Source organism: Nymphalis io, chromosome 17, assembly GCF_905147045.1.
Source record: "Nymphalis io chromosome 17, ilAglIoxx1.1, whole genome shotgun sequence".
NCBI lineage: Eukaryota > Metazoa > Arthropoda > Insecta > Lepidoptera > Nymphalidae > Nymphalis > Nymphalis io.
The window spans coordinates 2,003,564-2,021,549 of NC_065904.1; the positions used below are offsets into that span (position 1 = coordinate 2,003,564).

The window sequence follows — 17,986 nt, forward strand, 5'->3', positions numbered from 1 at the left end:
TAAAATATTTAAATTATTAGGTAACAGCGGTAACGTAAAATAAAAAAATGTTTTTTTTCGATTTTGGTAACTCGTGAATTAAATAGCAACTTAAAAAGAGAAACTTATTTTAAAGTCACAGATAGACAATTTTTTTTTCTACATAAGCTGTAATCATTGATGCACCGTGCTATCGTCCAATGCATATGCATCAAAAGAGTGCAAAGTTAATCGTCCCAGTGACCTAAAGACGAACAAAAGTAAACAGTTACGTTTTACACACCTTTGTTTTGTCACTAACTCCGAACATAACAAGACAATGGGATAACGGTAAAGTGTTCACGCTCTGAAGAAAGCACTCTGAATGTACATAGTTAAATTACTGTTTTATATATATATGCATATTTTATGAAAAACATAGTATGCAAAAATAAAAAAGAAACTTAAAAAGGATAAAAATATTACATAGAAATCATACTCTTACTTATCGTACACTTCATAACGTACATCCAAAAGCTATGAATTAAATATATTCAGGAGCTTACACGGTCCTGGAACCGGGGAATATCGGAGAACGGTAATTTTTTTGCAAACCTACAATGAATATCATAGATAATTCAAGATCTCGAGCAATGACATTTTTATTGTGATTGAATTTGAACCAGAATTAGATTATAAACATTTCCTTATATTAAGTGTTAAAAATACGAAATTAAAATCATTTATAAGTAATAATTATAAAACATTATTGCTTCTTATTCATTCGAAGATACTTTACACCAACTGTGAGTTAAAATTGTTTGATTCAGTAAAATTTTCCTCCAATCATATAAGGAATACAAAACGCAGACTTTCACAATACATATTCTAAGGTATATTTCAAACTCATGAAACTGGTTCAACGAAATCTCTTTTCTCTCCTGATACGCTCGGATATGAGCCGTGACAGAGATACAGGTAGAAAGGTTTCAATAACAATGGCTCAAGTCTTAAATATCGGATGTGATCAACGACAAGCTGGAACAGAGGTTGTATAGACACGAGTCAATCGTATTATTATTGTTAATACTACAAAAAAATATATATATTACTTGGCAGAATTTCTAATGCCACCTGATGGTTAGTAATCACCTCCGCCCTTAATCAATGCGACACTCATCTTTGGAACTACATCTTTCCGTACCGTAACAGCCTGTGAATGTCCCACTGCTGGGCTAAAGGCCTCCTCTCCTCTTTTTTGAGGAGAAGGTTTGGAGCTTATTCCACCACGCTGCTCCAATGCGGGTTGGTAGAATTCACGTGTGGCAGAATTTCAGTGAAATAAGACACATGCAGGTTTCCTCACGATGTTTTACTTCACCGTAAAGCACTAGATGAATTATAATCACAAATTAAGCACATGAAAATTCAGTGGTGCTTGCCCGGGTTTGAACCCACGATCATCGGTTAAGATTCACGCGTTCTTACCACAGGGCCATCTCGGCTTTTTTTTTTTTTTACTACATCTTTACGTCCCTTGTTTCTGTAATCACATTGGCTTGCTCAACTTTCGAACCGAAATACAATAATACTAAGTTTATGTCTATACATTAACAGTATATAACTCAAACTAAAAAGTCGTAAGCGCCATCATAGTTTCTCTTCTCTCGCTTTCATATATTTAAATATATATGCAGAACGTATTTATTAGAAGCTTCACTCTAACTTCACCTTTGATTATGTTTGAGTTAAATATACAAACAGAATTTAACAATAATATCTACCTCCAAACAGCAATACGTAGTATTGTCGTGTTTCGTTTCGATTGTAGTGAGCCAGTGTTACTACAGCAGCTAGGACATCTTAGTTACCCAGTTAAGTGGTGCATTGGCGCTGTAAGTAACGTTCAATATAATAATATTTCTTACAGTGCCAATATAGGCGGTGGTGTCATCTAGTTACTTACTTAACGTCCACCTTATAATTCATAATATTTATATCAGGTTAAATAAAATAATTATTTGTTGAGCTGATATTTTGGAGTCTTCGGTGCTGGTGACAATACCATATGACTAGGCTTTACTCGTTTCTGTATTTTATTATATGTATTAAAGAAAATGCAGTTTTAAACTATTATATGTCATTACCTTACTCCGCTTCGCTTCAAGAAAACTTCATCATGTAGCGTATGTTCATCCAACACATGCAGGTTCATTCATGATGTTTTTCTCCAGCACCGAAAACGAGACGAAATATATTATGCTCCTAAAAACACTTCCCATCTTTCTTGTTGTCTCAGTAGAATCTAAATTCCAACACAATGCTAGCTCAGTGTGCTTTCCGATTTTGTCACTAGACGGCGCTGTTCTCATTCCATACAAATCGCAGTAAGCGTCAACGCTATGGACTAAGTAAAAAAAACCCGCATTAGGCACACATAGATTATAAAACAGAAATGAATATCCCTAACGCTTGTTATTACGAATGTGAATAGAATGTATTCTGTATTTGAATTTGAATATATTTCATTAAAGGCGACTCTACACATTGTATATTCTAACACTTCAATGTAGGTAGAACTCTTGATGCAGAACCATTTTCACTGTTCCTCTTGTTTCTATGAAATGAAGGTCATGTATGCTAATTTAAAGAATTAGAGCGCGGGAATAGATAGCGTTATTATTATTTATGTATTGAAATTAATTAGTATATAAATAAAAATTATGGTAAAATACGAATTACATATTTTAAACAAAACTTATTTAAAAAAACCTATTATCATACCATGACATGAAAGAAGGTAGCATTTCGTAATAAGTCGGTTAATCACATAATTGTAATTTTATTTGAATTTATAATTTATCCCTAAAAGCTGATGTTTTAATTTTTAAAGTAACAATGTGTTATAGAATATTTAAATTAAAATTTGACATCTTTAATATTAATTATTAGTTTGCCATTTATATATTATTCTATAAAATGGCTTTTAAGGAAAACACGTGTAAAGCTATATTTTCTTTCGTTAAACCAATTTCATCAACAACAATTTCAAATTCTAGCGATTACTCGATTTCATCGATACAATCCCAACCCTACCCGTTCTAACTGCGATCTAAATCGGTTGCACAAAACCGCGCAGTCGCGAGCCGTGAAACACCGCGAACTGCCGCTGACGAAACAATATAACAATTAGTTTTAAAAAAACAATACGTTATATCAGAGAACCTTTTTTTTATTTTAATAAAATTTAAGTACTCACTTTACTTTTTAAAGTACGTTTTTTTTTAAGTAACAAAATTAATGTCGTGCTCATATAAAATAAATAAAAAATAAACTTGTCAATTTTGCGCGGGAAAGGAAAAAGTATGTGATCTTCTTTTGTGTTTTTTTTTAACAATTTGGTATTTAATATTAATTATGTTAATATATGTGAGAGATTTTTTTTTAATGTTTTTAAGTAAGTTAGTGTAGTTAAACGCTCGTGATGGATTGGAGACAAGTGCTTTTTGTCGTGGCATTGTCATCGATCATAGATGTCAGTGACCAGCTGTTTGGAAACGATGTAAGTATCTCAGGATTTTTTTTAATTTTATTCTAGCATAATAATTGAGGTCTTTTGCTATACTGTTATACTTTTTATTATATATTTTCATACAACTTTTGACGATTATAGTTTTTGGAAAACTATGAGTTAAAGTTTAGAATATTGAACTAATAGGTAGGTATTTAGTGCTTACTGGCAGTTTAAAATATCTTTTTATATTCTTTAAAACAGGTCAAACGTGTAAATATTTTTTTTGTATATCTTTGATAAAATAAAAGTTTGTTTACATTCCGACCGCAAAACGATGCAAAGGTCAGTGTTGGTTTTTGAACTCAATTTTTTTTTGTGATAAAAAATATCGTTAGCCCTATTTTTTGGACGGTAATAGTAAAATCGTAACCTATATATATTATTTAAAAAAAAAACATTTATTTTTGGGATATCAACAAACTGAAATAAGAAACTTAAATGAAGTAGTTTTTATATTTCAATAGCTTTAACTATTTTTGGTCTGAAAATCACGACGAACGAATCGTTTTAGATTTAGAATAATCCAAATCATTTACACACATTATGTACTGCATATCTCTGATATATAATGTTTTTAACATTAAGGCCGCTTTATTGTATTTTTTAATTTAACAACCTATATAATTATATTACGATAAAAATGTAAATAAAAAAGGCTTTATGATAAGTATTTTAAAGTTTGTTCTCCTTTTAATACTTATTTAAAGTGCAAAATTAAAAAATATATAACAAAGTAACTTTTATTATGATACCATATTATTTGCTTTACATATAATATAATAAGCTAATATTATAAATGCGAAAGTAACTCTGTCTCTCTGTAACGCTTTCACGGCTAGATCACTGAACCGAATTTGATGAAATTAAGGAAAGACGTAGACTACTATTTCGGACTTAAACTATAATCTATTACTAGTTTTTGCCCGCTTGTAAGCGGGGGTGGCCTTACACGCCATTTTTGCTCATGGTTTCATCCGCGTAGTTCTCGTTCCCGTGGGAATACAGGGACAAAATGTAGTCTATGTTAGTCGCTGATAATGTAGCCATCCATTGGTGAAATATTTTTTAAAATCGGTTCAGTGATTTAGTCGTGAAGGCGTAACAAACAAACAAACTCACATTCGCATTTATAATATTAGTTAGGATTAGAATTCGTATATATACATATTCTATATAACAATGACTCTTATTTATGGTCACAATCTCGCCTAACATGTCCGTACGGTGCTTTATATTAAGTTTTTCTTTTTTTACTTATATATAATAAGCGACTTTAAAATACCACAGATATATTTGTTTCTTATTTTATCCTCATATATTTATGCCGCTAAAGGAGAGCATCGTATAAATGAGAAACTGCTTAATTTTATGATAAATCGGCGAAATATTATGAATCTGTGGTAACTTTTTAATGCAATCTTTTGAATTAAGAATCAAATGTTCTACCCGCTAGGTCATCTCAGATCTTTTCACTATGACAATGTAGATATATAAAGAAGTATCTTTAGAATTAAACAATACAATTCACATGATCTCAAGTGACCTTGCCCGCATTATATGCCAAAAAAATATCTCGATTTAAGCTTTTCGCACACGATAAAATATGTTTAGTATCCAGAAGTGAAACTGATTTTATAAAAATCTCGAATTGGTCTTAGAACACCAAATCATTCAAATTGATGCAATTTACTCACTCAATTACTCTTAAAAATCCAAATAACACAATTGAACTCATTCTGACAATGACTAACTTTCTATCCTGTTATAGCCATAAAAGAAATCCCTAATATATATATCACAACAGTTCCTTACACAAGGGATATAAAACTTCCTTAATAACTTGAAAGTTATATTAGGAAATTGTAATTCTTAATTCAAAAATTTCTAATCACGCGGTATATTATATGATAAAGATATATACATCCTATTTATGTGTGATGTTCCATTGAATTGTATGACAAGCGTTTTTTTTTTAATCTTTAGACACTAAGACTATCGTCTGTATGACACGCTTTAAAGTCTAAAATCAATTCCATACGACTACAGATACTTCCATACAACTGTAGACTGGATCACTAACCTTTGATAAGACCGTCTTATTGTACGCTTTGTTTATTTTTAAGTGATTTACAATAAGAAATCCTAGTCTCAAAAACATTGGTATAACTTATATTGTAATATTCATCCAAAATCCATTCAGACGTTTTCGCATGATACGTGCAAAGATTTACAAACAGATAAAAACGTGTCATTGAACTTAGCGTATTAACATATTTGTATAATGCAAATGTTATTATAAAGTTAGATTTTGTGAACACGCCCCAATCGCAGGAACTATACCTCTGATATGAAAAATCTCCACGCATTATTGAGATTATTGGATGTGTAACTTCACGCTTAGAACTTTAAGAGCAATGACCAATCACAATGACAACCATTTTGACAGATAACTACTCACTGTATAAATAAAATGCATATGTAAGCATTTTTGACGGGCCGATTGGCGTGGTTGGTAGATACATTACATACATACATTGCTTGGTGAAAGGCAATTTCATGCCGAAGGTTGTGGGATCGATTCCCAACCAGGACCGATATTTTTGTGCATGAACAATGTCAACTGCCCTGGAGTTAAATATTACAAAATCGAGTATAAGTGTAAGTAGACTCTATTCCCCCAAAAGCAATCAGACACAACCGGAAACGCCAGGACCAATGGATTTCATCCATTACTACCAAATTCCGACACAATAACTTTTTATTAGTTCACCCCGGAGTTCGACATCATGAAATAGAAACTGCAACCTTATAAGCTATCCAAAAGCCCCATCAACCTCACGACGTATATAAATACAATGAACAAGGAATTAAATTATCATTATAAATGGACCTTACATAATGACAGTTATCATTATCAAATTAATTAATAAGAATATAAAGAATGAAATTTAACAAAATTATATTATAATGATAAGAAATGACCGGAAAAATTCTTATCACTATATTATAAATATAATTTTATATCTCCTTAGCAACATCGGCACATAGAAATACGTAGGATGTGTTTTATAAGTGTAATGACTCTGGTCAAGGCTTGGGCAATTGAAACAATGAAAGCATTTACGAGTTTTATAATATAATACAGTCTATTATCTATTACCAACCTGTGGCCCCCTTATCCACTCGGTGGTAGGGCTTTGTGCAAGCTCGTCTGGGTAGGTACCGCCTACTCATCAGATATTCTACCGCAAAACAGCAGTACTTGATATTGTTGTATTCCAGTTTGAAGGGTGAGTTAGCTAGTGTAATTACAGGCACAAGGGACATAAAATTTTAGTTCTCAAGATTGGTGGCGCATTGGCTTTGTAAGCGATGGTTGACATTTCTTACAATGATAATGTCTAAGGGCGTTGGTGACCACTTACCATCAGGTGGCCCACACGATCGTCCGCCTTCCATTCTATAAAACAAAAAACAGCGGTACCCTTTCTGCCTTAACGAGGAAGGCCATGGGATCGCTTGCACATGCTACCGTGAAAGAGTAAAATCGTTTAAAATTTTTTATGTTATATACAGACATGTGTAAAATGAAATTTCGTTTACGAAACATTTTTATCGAATCCCTATTGAATTACGCTTCGTTGACAAAACGAAAAGTTTCTTGAATGTTATAGGAACAAGAGAGTGAACATATAAGAAATAATGCATGTTCTGTGTTCATGCAACATTAGTATTCAGGTATATTTGCCTAAACTACTAAATTATAAAAAAAGATAAACTTTACTCCCAAGCTGAACACTTGAAACCACTGAATTTACACGTGGTAAATTTTTGCATACATATAGCAGAGCCAAGCCACCTTCGCAACAGCAGTTACTTTGCTATGCATCTGTTAGGATAAAACATCCTCACAGTTACATAACAAGTGGGTAATATGACCGTTTACCCATTGGCTTACTGCGTATACACGGACCTCAGCTACCTACCTACCTTCAGCCGAGATGGCCCAGTGGTGTGCGTGATCTTAACCGATGATCGTGGGTTCAAACCCGCTCAAAGCACCACCGAATTTTCAGGTGCTTAATTTGTGATTGTAAGTCATCTCGTGCTTTACGGTGAAGGAAAACATAGTGAGGAAACCTGCAAGTTTCTAATTTCACTGAAATTCTGCCACGTGTATATTCCACCAACCCGCATGGAGCAGCGAGGTGGAATAAGCTCCAAACCTTCTCCTCAAAAAGGGAGAGGAGGCCTTAGCCTTAGTGGGAGATTTACAGGCTGTTATCAATTTTTGCATTGCGAACTAGCCCATTAGTTTGACGGGCCAGTTGGCGTGGTTAATAGGTAAGTACCTTTCACGTCGAAGGTTGTGGGTTCGATTCCCACTCAGGACAGACATTTGTGTGCATTAACATGTCTTTTTGTCCTGAGTCTGGGTGTAGTTATCTGTATAAGTATTTATTTACAAAATAAAAGTAGTATATATAGTATATCAGTTGTCGGTTTCCATAGTACAAGCTCTGCTTAGTTTGCGATCAGATGGCCGTGTGTGAATAATGTCCCAAGATATTATCATCATTATTATTATCAGTGGGTAAATTATAGGTTATGATGTATGTATGATGATGACCACTAAAAGCACTCAATTGTGTATTTCTATGAGCATATGAATCACAATTAGGGCTGTAATGTGACCTTGAACTGGACAAATGCCAATGTTACTATATTATTGTCCAAAATAAATGAAGCTTTGATATCGATATAAATGAAAACCAGTTTCTGGCGCTTTACTATTTGTATTAACTTTTATTATGTAAACAATTATACTCATATAGCATAATTATTTAAATGGCGCAAACTTCTGTTGCATTAGTTTTTGACGAGCCGGTTGGCGTGGTTGGTAGAACACTTGCCTTTCACGCCGAAGGTTGTGGGTTCGATTCCCACCCAGGACAGACATTTGTGTGCATGAACATGAATGTTTGTCCTGAGTCTGGGTGTAATTATCTATATAAGTATGTATTTACAAAAAAAAAGTGGTATATGTAGTATATCAGTTGTCTGGTTTCCATAGCACAAGCTTTGTACAGGCTTAATTTGAGATCAGATGGCCGTGTGTGAAAAATGTCCCAGGATATTATTATTATTATTAGTCATTTAGGAATATTTATATAGTGATAATATATATTTTATTGACTCGACTGTCTATCTGCCAAGTTAAGTCTGCGAAGGCAAATACTACTGGCAGAGGTTGCAGATGGGAAAAGGTCTGTTGGGCGGCCTATGCTCCGTTTCAAAGATTGCGCTAAGCGTGATATGGTTGCGTTTAACATCCTAAGCAATTAATGAAGCCTTTTTCACGAAGGTCAATCAAAGCATGACGATGCCGGGTTTGAATTATTGAAAGAAAAACACACGAGGCGTCATGAGCGGACTTCTTGTCTTCGCGATGCTGCTTAAATCATCTGTCAAAGATGCAGAGGCCTATATATATGTGAGAGAACGGGAGACAAAATAAATAGTAAAAGCAATTTATAAGAAAACAAAGTATTTTTAATACAATAACAAGTTATTATACTTATTTCTAAACACTGAGTACAATGAATTCGATACATAAAATAATAAAGTTAAATTACATAATTAACAGAATAAATACAAAAATACGCTCACCTGGGTAATTACCAAATAAACATTTCAGAGCACCGATAGTGCCGTGTTCAACACTGAACCATTTCTGATCTGTTGACATCTGTCGAGTCTTATATAAAGACTTGCCATTTGAATCAATTGAACGACCGTGTTAAAATAAGACCGGAACTTGATTAAAGAATATTATCTCCCACATATATATTGGCTCCTTTAATAAAATTGTAAAAATAAACATTCTTTTGTTTATTTATTTATGTATGAATATTATGATTAATTTACTAAAACACAATTTACATAAATAAATATGTCTTATTACATCCGATAATACGCTTAACTTACCATACGAATTATTTTCAATACAATAATAAATATAGATTAAAAATATACGTGGAATGCATGTAAATGAAATTCTATAATTACATAAGATCCTGTCACGACAAATGGTCAGTTATATAAGGTAATTAGTCTAAGGGATTGAACACACGGGCGATAAGATAAGCCTAGCGGAAGCAGTCGCCGACCGTAAACCTACGAGTGCACTTTAAAGCTTTCCATTTACATCCTTATTTTAATCGCATGTGGAGTTATGAGTGTGATTTTAGCTTTATAATAGATCTAGCGGAAGGTTCGTGTGCCTTTAATTAAACTGATTCACTCACCCTTTAAAATAGAACACGAGATGAATACGTTGAATTAAAATTGTTTGTTAAAATCTTGCTTTCTAATTACCTAATATAAGTGTTTTTATATTCATAATTTTTTAGTAACTTATATATGAATTTTCTATTTCAAAACGAAACAAAATCCTTTATTCAATATAGATCATCAAATGAATAGTAACCAAGATGGTGAGTGCAAACATAAAAATCATTAAATACATATTATATTGGAAATAGCAACAAGTTAACTGGGTGGCAGAGTGGGTAGAAGCTTCCCAGACGAGGCCCTAGTATGATGATGATACAAAAGTAAGAACCAACTTAATGAAAATAAAATTAACAAAGAATGTTTTTGTTTTTTTTTTTATTAAATAATTATAGAAATGAAATTTGTCGCTTTAACGAATTGTTTAATATTCTATTTCCAAAATCGGGCCGTTCGTTCGGACATTTATCATCGTATATGCTCGTATATTATTTTTTTTAATGTAATTAAGATCCTTACAATTACACATTAAACTATAGATACGTATCTAAATTCAGATGAATTTTACGCAAGACATTTTCGAAATAAAGCGCGATGGGAAGTCTATTCATTTGCATTGCAACGTTTTGTGAAATATGGAATTAAATTTAATTACGATATGAATAATATAGAAAGTAAAATCATCTTATGCTCTAATTGTCATTTGAGTTACAAAAGTTATTTGAAAGATATTTTTTGTTTTCTTTGAATTGTTTTATGTTTAGTAATGTTATTAAAAGCTTTTAAATGTCTATTTATAACCTTCTAATTTTATGATGAGATGGTTTGGAGATTATTCCATCACGCTGCTGAAATGCGGTTTGTTCAATTGATATGGAAATAAAAACCTTGTTCAGAATACGTCATTGGGTTTTATATATAATATTTTGAATTTGATAAATTTCTTATACTTATGTTCTATAATATTTTTGACTTTTTTTAATTACTGTAATTAGATATAATAAACGCCACATTTTTCTTTTGAATATATTTTATTAATAATAAATAATATATTGCTAACATATTCAACAAATATACATACATAACATAACAAATAAATAAATAAAAATTTGATCTTACAACAAAAAACAACCTTTTTCAATTAAAATAATTATAACTTTGTGACAGCTTTTTATTCTTAAGTGCAATATAAGAAATATTTCAGTAACAAAACTGTATTTCAAAAATTTGAAATATACCGTAAAATTAATTAATTGCTTAGTGTTACGTAACTACGTAAATAAATATAAGCAATATGTATATATATATATATGTATTATATTCAATCATAAAACCTACAAATTAATAATTAATTAGTATTCTATAGATAACCTTTGATTAGTTTTATAAACTGTTTAGTTAATCACCGATTCTTCGCTCTTTCTGTCATTATTGATTTGACATTCGAAAGAAAGAGACACAGCATTAATTAACTTGTCACCCGCTGAAGTTTATAAATAAGTCAGTAAATGTTTAACAAAAGTTTCATGTATTCAAATAGAATATGTTCCTAATTTGAAAATTGAGAATTGAAAAAAAACGCTATTTTTTTAAACCGTTTATAAGGTTAGGATCTGGTATTTCATTTTATTTTTTAATTAAACAAATTAAAAATATATATATATATTGTGATATTTACGTATTTTGATACTATTAAAATTAACCTGTATTAAAGGTTCATCGACATTTTGATTGATATATTATCACAGATAAAAAATAATTTATTATGACCAACAAGATTTAAGCAAAGAGATGATTTTTTATCCCACGTCGTTTCAATACATTTAGACCGCATTATTTTCGTAATAATTGCGAGTAATAAAATAAATTAACATAATATCACCATAAAGCAACACTTAAATCGTTACGCTTGGATCATAAACAGTGTCACAATTAATTTAATCTTGGATTTTAACACAGATTACATCTTGTTTCTTAGTTATTTTAACACAGTGTTTTAAAAATTACATAGTTGAAAAACGCTTTGTGTCAAGGAGTTTTTGAACGAATGGCCAGTACTTTGACCTTAGGATTGATAGTACAATTTATTTTATGGTTAAAAGGTCGAAGAAAAGAATAATTACAAGTATATTAAATATGTTTTTTTTTTATATAGAATAGGAAGGTGGACGAGCATATGGGCCACCTGATGGTAAGTGGTCACCAAACGCCCATAGACATTGGCATTGTAAGAAATGTCAACCATCGCTTATAGCCAATGCGCCACCAACCTTGGGAACTAAGATTTTATGTCCCTTGCGCCTGTAATTATACTGGCTCACTCACCCTTCAAACCGGAACACAACAATACCAAGTACTGCTGTTTTGCGGTAGAATATCTGTTGAGTGAGTGGTACCTACCCAGACGAGCTTGCACAAAGCCCTACCACCATTAAGCCACCTACCTATTATAAATAAAAATAGGCAAAGTTTATATTATATAGTGGTTCGAACGCGTGAATCTTAACCGATGATCGTGGGTTCAAACCCGGGCAAGCACTACTGAATTTTCATGTGCTTAATTTGTGTTTATAATTCATCTCGTACTTGACGGTGAACGAAAACATCGTGAAGAAACCTGCATGTGTCTAATTTCCTTGAAATCCTGCCACATGTGTATTCTACCAACCCGCATTGGAGCTACGTGATGGAATTAGCCCCAAACCTTCTCCTCAAAAGGGGGAGAGGAGGCCTTAGCCCGGCAGCGCGATATTAACAGACTGTTACTGTTATTACTTACCATCATTTCCGCCATTTATTGGTAATTCTTATATACATATACATAGCCTGCCCTTTAAATGTAAATAACTGGTATCCGTGACTTCGTCCCCGTGAAAGTTGGTTTAATTACGATATTGAAAAAATGCATTTCCGCGTTCAATTACTTTTTATTACCTATACAAGTTTATTGATAAAATTATTCAATGTATAGATAAGTTTCCACTGCTTTATTAAATTTATAGATTAAATTAATCACTGACATTAAGTCCTTATTTAATTATAAATTTTAGCAACAATTTTATTTCTAAGTTATCTCTTACACAATCGTATTAAAACGGCGAGTCGTGTAAAGCTTTAACCCACTGTTATAAGATTTTCAGAACTTTTTATCACGTATAATCGTGATTCGACAAAAAGAGAACTGCTAAGTCGTGTCTTTAGGAGCTATTCGGTACACGAGCTCATGAGTTCAGTTCTTGTGACAAGGAATTACAATTATTTTGACTTTTTTGTCACGTTATTACTGTCATTATGTTCAAGTTAAGTATAATAAATTGTAATAAGCAGTATGCTGTAAAATTTGCTATGTATTTTGTCTATTTAATAAATTTTATTTAAGATTAAATTTTGATCCTTTTTTTTATAATATTGGCCGATTTTCCAATGGTTTCATGTCTGCTGTGATCACAAGCTGATTTGACATAAGAAAATTATAGCCTTCTGCTTTTCGTTTTTTTTTTATGGCATTGGTAGGCGGATGGGCCAATGAGGCCATCTGATGGTTAGTGGTACCACCCGTAGATATTGGCGATGTAGATATAAAGACAATGTCTTACATTGACATTTCGTCTCCTCCTTGGGAACGGGGTTGTCCTTGTGTCTGGGGTTACACTGGCTCACTCACTCTTCAAACCCAAACGGAACAATACTATGTATTGCTGTTTAGCGGTAGAATATCTGGTGAGTGGGTGGCACCTACCCAGACGGGCTTGCACAAAGCTTTGCCACCAAGTAAACGGGATATTTTTGTTTTTACCTTTATTAGTATTTGCATGATCTTTAAATATACTAATCTTAATGGTTTACGGATACCCCAATAACTAAACCACAAAATTTAATTATTTGAGTAACAAATTCATCAAGCACGGTTATGATCAAGCGTAAGCAATACACAATAAAAGGAGTTCTTACAGAACAGCAGACCGTTAATCTCCAGCGGCCTTACAAAAGCCTCCTCAGCCTCATCCATTGTTAAAAAAACGACTTAGAACTTATCCAGGCCAATTAAAAATATTCCATCTTAAATATAATTTCATTGAGTTAAAAGTCACTTTTAATTTTACACTATAATACAAAACTATCACAATAACTTCTATCATATCTGTACTTGAAGGCGTGTAATAAATTGCTATTGAAGAATGCGAGAGGGATAGTGATGGCGTCAGACAGCGCCTAAACCCTGAGCCGATCATGTTTAAATTGCTCAATACAACCTTTATTCCTAACTGTAATATTTACTGGTTATTATCTATGGTTATTTTTATATTAAGATCTATTTACGATTATGTGTTGGCTATTAGAATAAACAGCTGGCCATAAATTAATATATTATATTATATTATATATTTATATATATAACTAGGTAGGGTAGGTACGTTCATATATTCTATCGCTAAACATTACGTATTGTTCCGTTTCGGTTTGAAGAGTGAGCCAGCTTAACTACAGGCACAAGGGACATAACATCTTAGTTTCCAAGGTTAATATTTCTTACATCGCCAATGTGTATGGCGGTGGTGAACACTTAACATCATGTAGTCCATTTACACGTCTGCGTGCCTATAACATAAAAAAAATGGAACCACAAGAATTTGAAAATCACAGATAATCTTTTTTCGATTCTGCCATAGGTAGGAATTCGTCGAAGTAATTGAAGAAATTATACCGCAATTACCGCAAATAATTTTTTTATTGAATAATTTACGTTCGTCGTAACAAAATTTGATTGACATTTTGTGTAGCACCAATAAATCATAGTTTCCTGTAAATTAGCATTGTGTAAATTATATGGTTAGGTTGAGAAATATACGAACTTAATACAGAATAATTCACATAAATTGCTTATATACAGACACAATTGTTCTGCACTAATAGTTACGTTCAACATATATTTTTATTTGTAAATAATCAAATCAATCAATTTCTATAAAGTTCTCTTTTTTCTTTAAAATAAAATCACGGTCGACTGTTCTGGTCTGACTTGTGTGACAGAATACATATTTATGTCTATAATACATCCAGACTCGTGAGCAACGACCCTGGAGCGGAAGTTAGGGTCACTGCCAAGAGCCAGTCTCAAACAGTCTTACCACCGAAACTGGCAAATATAAAAATATATAGACAATGCCTTCTTTATTATTATAGATGGAATCCGTAATAATAATAAGTGAATCGAGAAAATTGCAAATATTGAACTAGATTCAATGTTATAAATCTTATGTTTTCCTTGAGAATTCCTCTCGTGACACGGTTAATTAAATTCATAAACTATCGTCCTTTAACCTCGATGCTATTCAAATATTACTTTATTATTATACTAGACTAGCTACCCACCCGTACCAGCTTCGCACACGTTTACATCGTAATATTATACATGTAACTCTATTTGTCTGTGTGGCGCCAGTAAAGCTCCCGTCATATTTCAGTAGATATACACAAAACATTAATGAATTATACATATAAACCTTCCTCATGAATCACTCCTTCTATTTGTGAAAACCGTTTGAAAATCTTTTCGCTAGTTTTTGAGTTTATCGCGTTCACACAGACAGGCAGACGCGACGGCACTTTGTTTTATAAGACATAGTGATCATGTAGCGGTTTCACCTATGTTAAGCTATACTGCTCCGCGCCGGTTGATTGTAATGTGATGTTATATAGTCTATAATATTCCTCAATAAATGGCCTATCTATATGTCTTTCTAACATTTCTTTTTTCATTTAATTTTCAAGTTCAAACAGACAATCAAACTTTTATATTATTACAAATGCACCAATGTGAACATAATATTTTACTTAATATTAATATAATAATGACGTAATAGGGTTAGTAAATAAACAGACATGCGTCTATTTAGTTTTCGAATACCTAACGATCAGGGTGTCATTAAACTGCAAGTGAAATAAACAGGGAGGCATATGAAATATGACCATAGAGTTTCAAATCTTCCGACGTTCCATGTTTTAGAAGATTGATATAAAAGAATGGGAGATGACATTCAGAAAATTTTAAGCGTTATTGACACTGCCAAAATAACTTTGCGAGATTTATAAGCGATTATACCAAACCATATACCGAAAAGGTATATGGTTTGGCAACTCTTAGGTATACAAATTTTCCGCAATCAGATAAAAATTGTTATATATGTATCTCGCACCGGGCGCATTACTTTGATGTTACATTTTTTGCTTCAATCCTTGGCATTTGTTTTTTTTTCACCAAATATTATCTCTTTGGATCGAAAATTATATTATTATTGAAGAAAAACGAGTTCACGTCTAATTATTATCATGATTAATCAAATTTAAATGTCAAAGTTTGAATTTTCTAATTTATAGAAATTTATTATTTTGTTTGCCGGTAATAAATATAATCACATCCGTAACAGCTATTAGATATATTTTAAATATATTTAGTATTTTAAAGGTATTTTGTAGGCCTTGTAAATATAATTTGAATTACGATTTGTTTGAAGTTTAATAGTCTGATACTTTAGTAGTACATTTTTCAAAATCATATCTTACTGTTATATAAAACTATAGGGCTATTCTGTAAGAACAAAATCGAAACCCACCGCAAACAGTATATCAGCATAAGTTGGTAAATGTAGATAACATGGATTTGTAATGAAGTGAGTTCTTACAGAATAGCATAGCAGTGATTGTTTATTTAAACGAGCAAATCTTATTTACCATCAACAATCAGATTTGAAAAAACTTTTACCTTAGATATCCCACTTATTGAGACTATAATATTTCGCTACGACTCACGGTGGTGAAAAAGTAACGCTTAACGTGGCTTATATTTCTAGTTCTATCATAAATTGCAATCACTAAAAAATGATTTATATAAAACATTCATAAACCCTTATTAACGTTAACCTCATTCAAGTAAATATAATCCGTTACTCGGAGTGTACTTAAATAGGCGTAGAAAATTCGAGTAATTTACCAAAACCCATCAGAGTTCGGAACAATTTGCTTATCCAGCAAAGCGAAGCTCACTCACGACCGTTACTGTCAACAAATTACCCAAAATTGCTAAAGAAAAATAATATAAGTCACTTATACAAAGAAGCCGAAGAATAAGTTGGCATTTTTTTCTTTCTGTATAATAGTGACGAAATTATCCAATAGTTAGAATACGTGAATCTTAACCGTAACGTGCTTAGTTTGGTGGTAGAAAACATGGTGGCATTTATTTGGTGGTAGGGCTTTGTGCCCGTATCACCCAGCTATCAGATATTGGTGGCCCATTTGCTAGTCCACCAACTTATTTGACATAAAAAAACCTGATAACTGATATTCCAGCACGCTGCTCTAATGTTTGCTGCTGTTTACGCAAGAATTTTATTATCAAATTTTGCCACAGGTATCAAAACAAATTAAGCACAAGAAAACTCAGGGTCGCTCGCCCAGTTAGAACTTTTTGAGGTTTACAAGTTAGCCATCTAAGTTGTTTAAGTAAATACACTTAAATGTAAACAAAGTAAATACACAGCCCATCTTACTTACACTCGAATTGGCTAAGCAGTTAATCTTCCATGAACTATCATCGTGAAATACGATTTAAAGTTCTTATAAAGGTTAGTTGAATTCCTTAGCCGAGACCTTTTGATATATCTTCGCCTATATATTTATGTCTTCTTACTTCTCTGATTATATATTTTTCTGTATCTAACTTGTCTGTTTTTTTTTAAATATTTCTTATTGATAATTGATAAGCAAATAAACAATTTGATTACCGCATAACGGATATGTACGGAACGGTTAATATTTATAACAGACCAATCAGGTGGCCCATTTGGCCGTCCACATACCTATTTTATATAAAAAGTGTTGGCCAAATAAAGGTTTATTATTATTAATTTGAATAAGCTGCTTGAAAATCTGCTACTACTACCCACAACTACTCGTAATAAGAAAGTTTATAGTATATTCCATCACGTTGCTCCAATTCTCGTCGGAATTTCGTCCGACACAAGCTGGTTATTCACAATGTCTTGCTTCAGCTTAGCTTATGATTTACATCAGTACTTCAGCAAGTACTGATATAAATCATAAACACAGATTATGTATAAGTCAAGTCAGAAATATTTGCAAAGAATTGTACCCACGATT

At 32.2% G+C, this 17,986-nt stretch overlaps 1 protein-coding gene across 1 annotated transcript in view; it reads left to right on the forward strand.

The window, feature by feature from the left end:
* The first annotated feature begins 3,442 nt into the window (after window positions 1-3,442).
* Window positions 3,443-17,986, forward strand: part of LOC126774707 (A disintegrin and metalloproteinase with thrombospondin motifs 16-like) — a 61,877-nt gene continuing 47,333 nt past the window's right edge. The window contains exon 1 of the mRNA XM_050496244.1: window positions 3,443-3,520. Coding sequence (XP_050352201.1) covers window positions 3,443-3,520 — 78 coding nt within the window. The remainder of the gene's footprint in view (window positions 3,521-17,986) is intronic.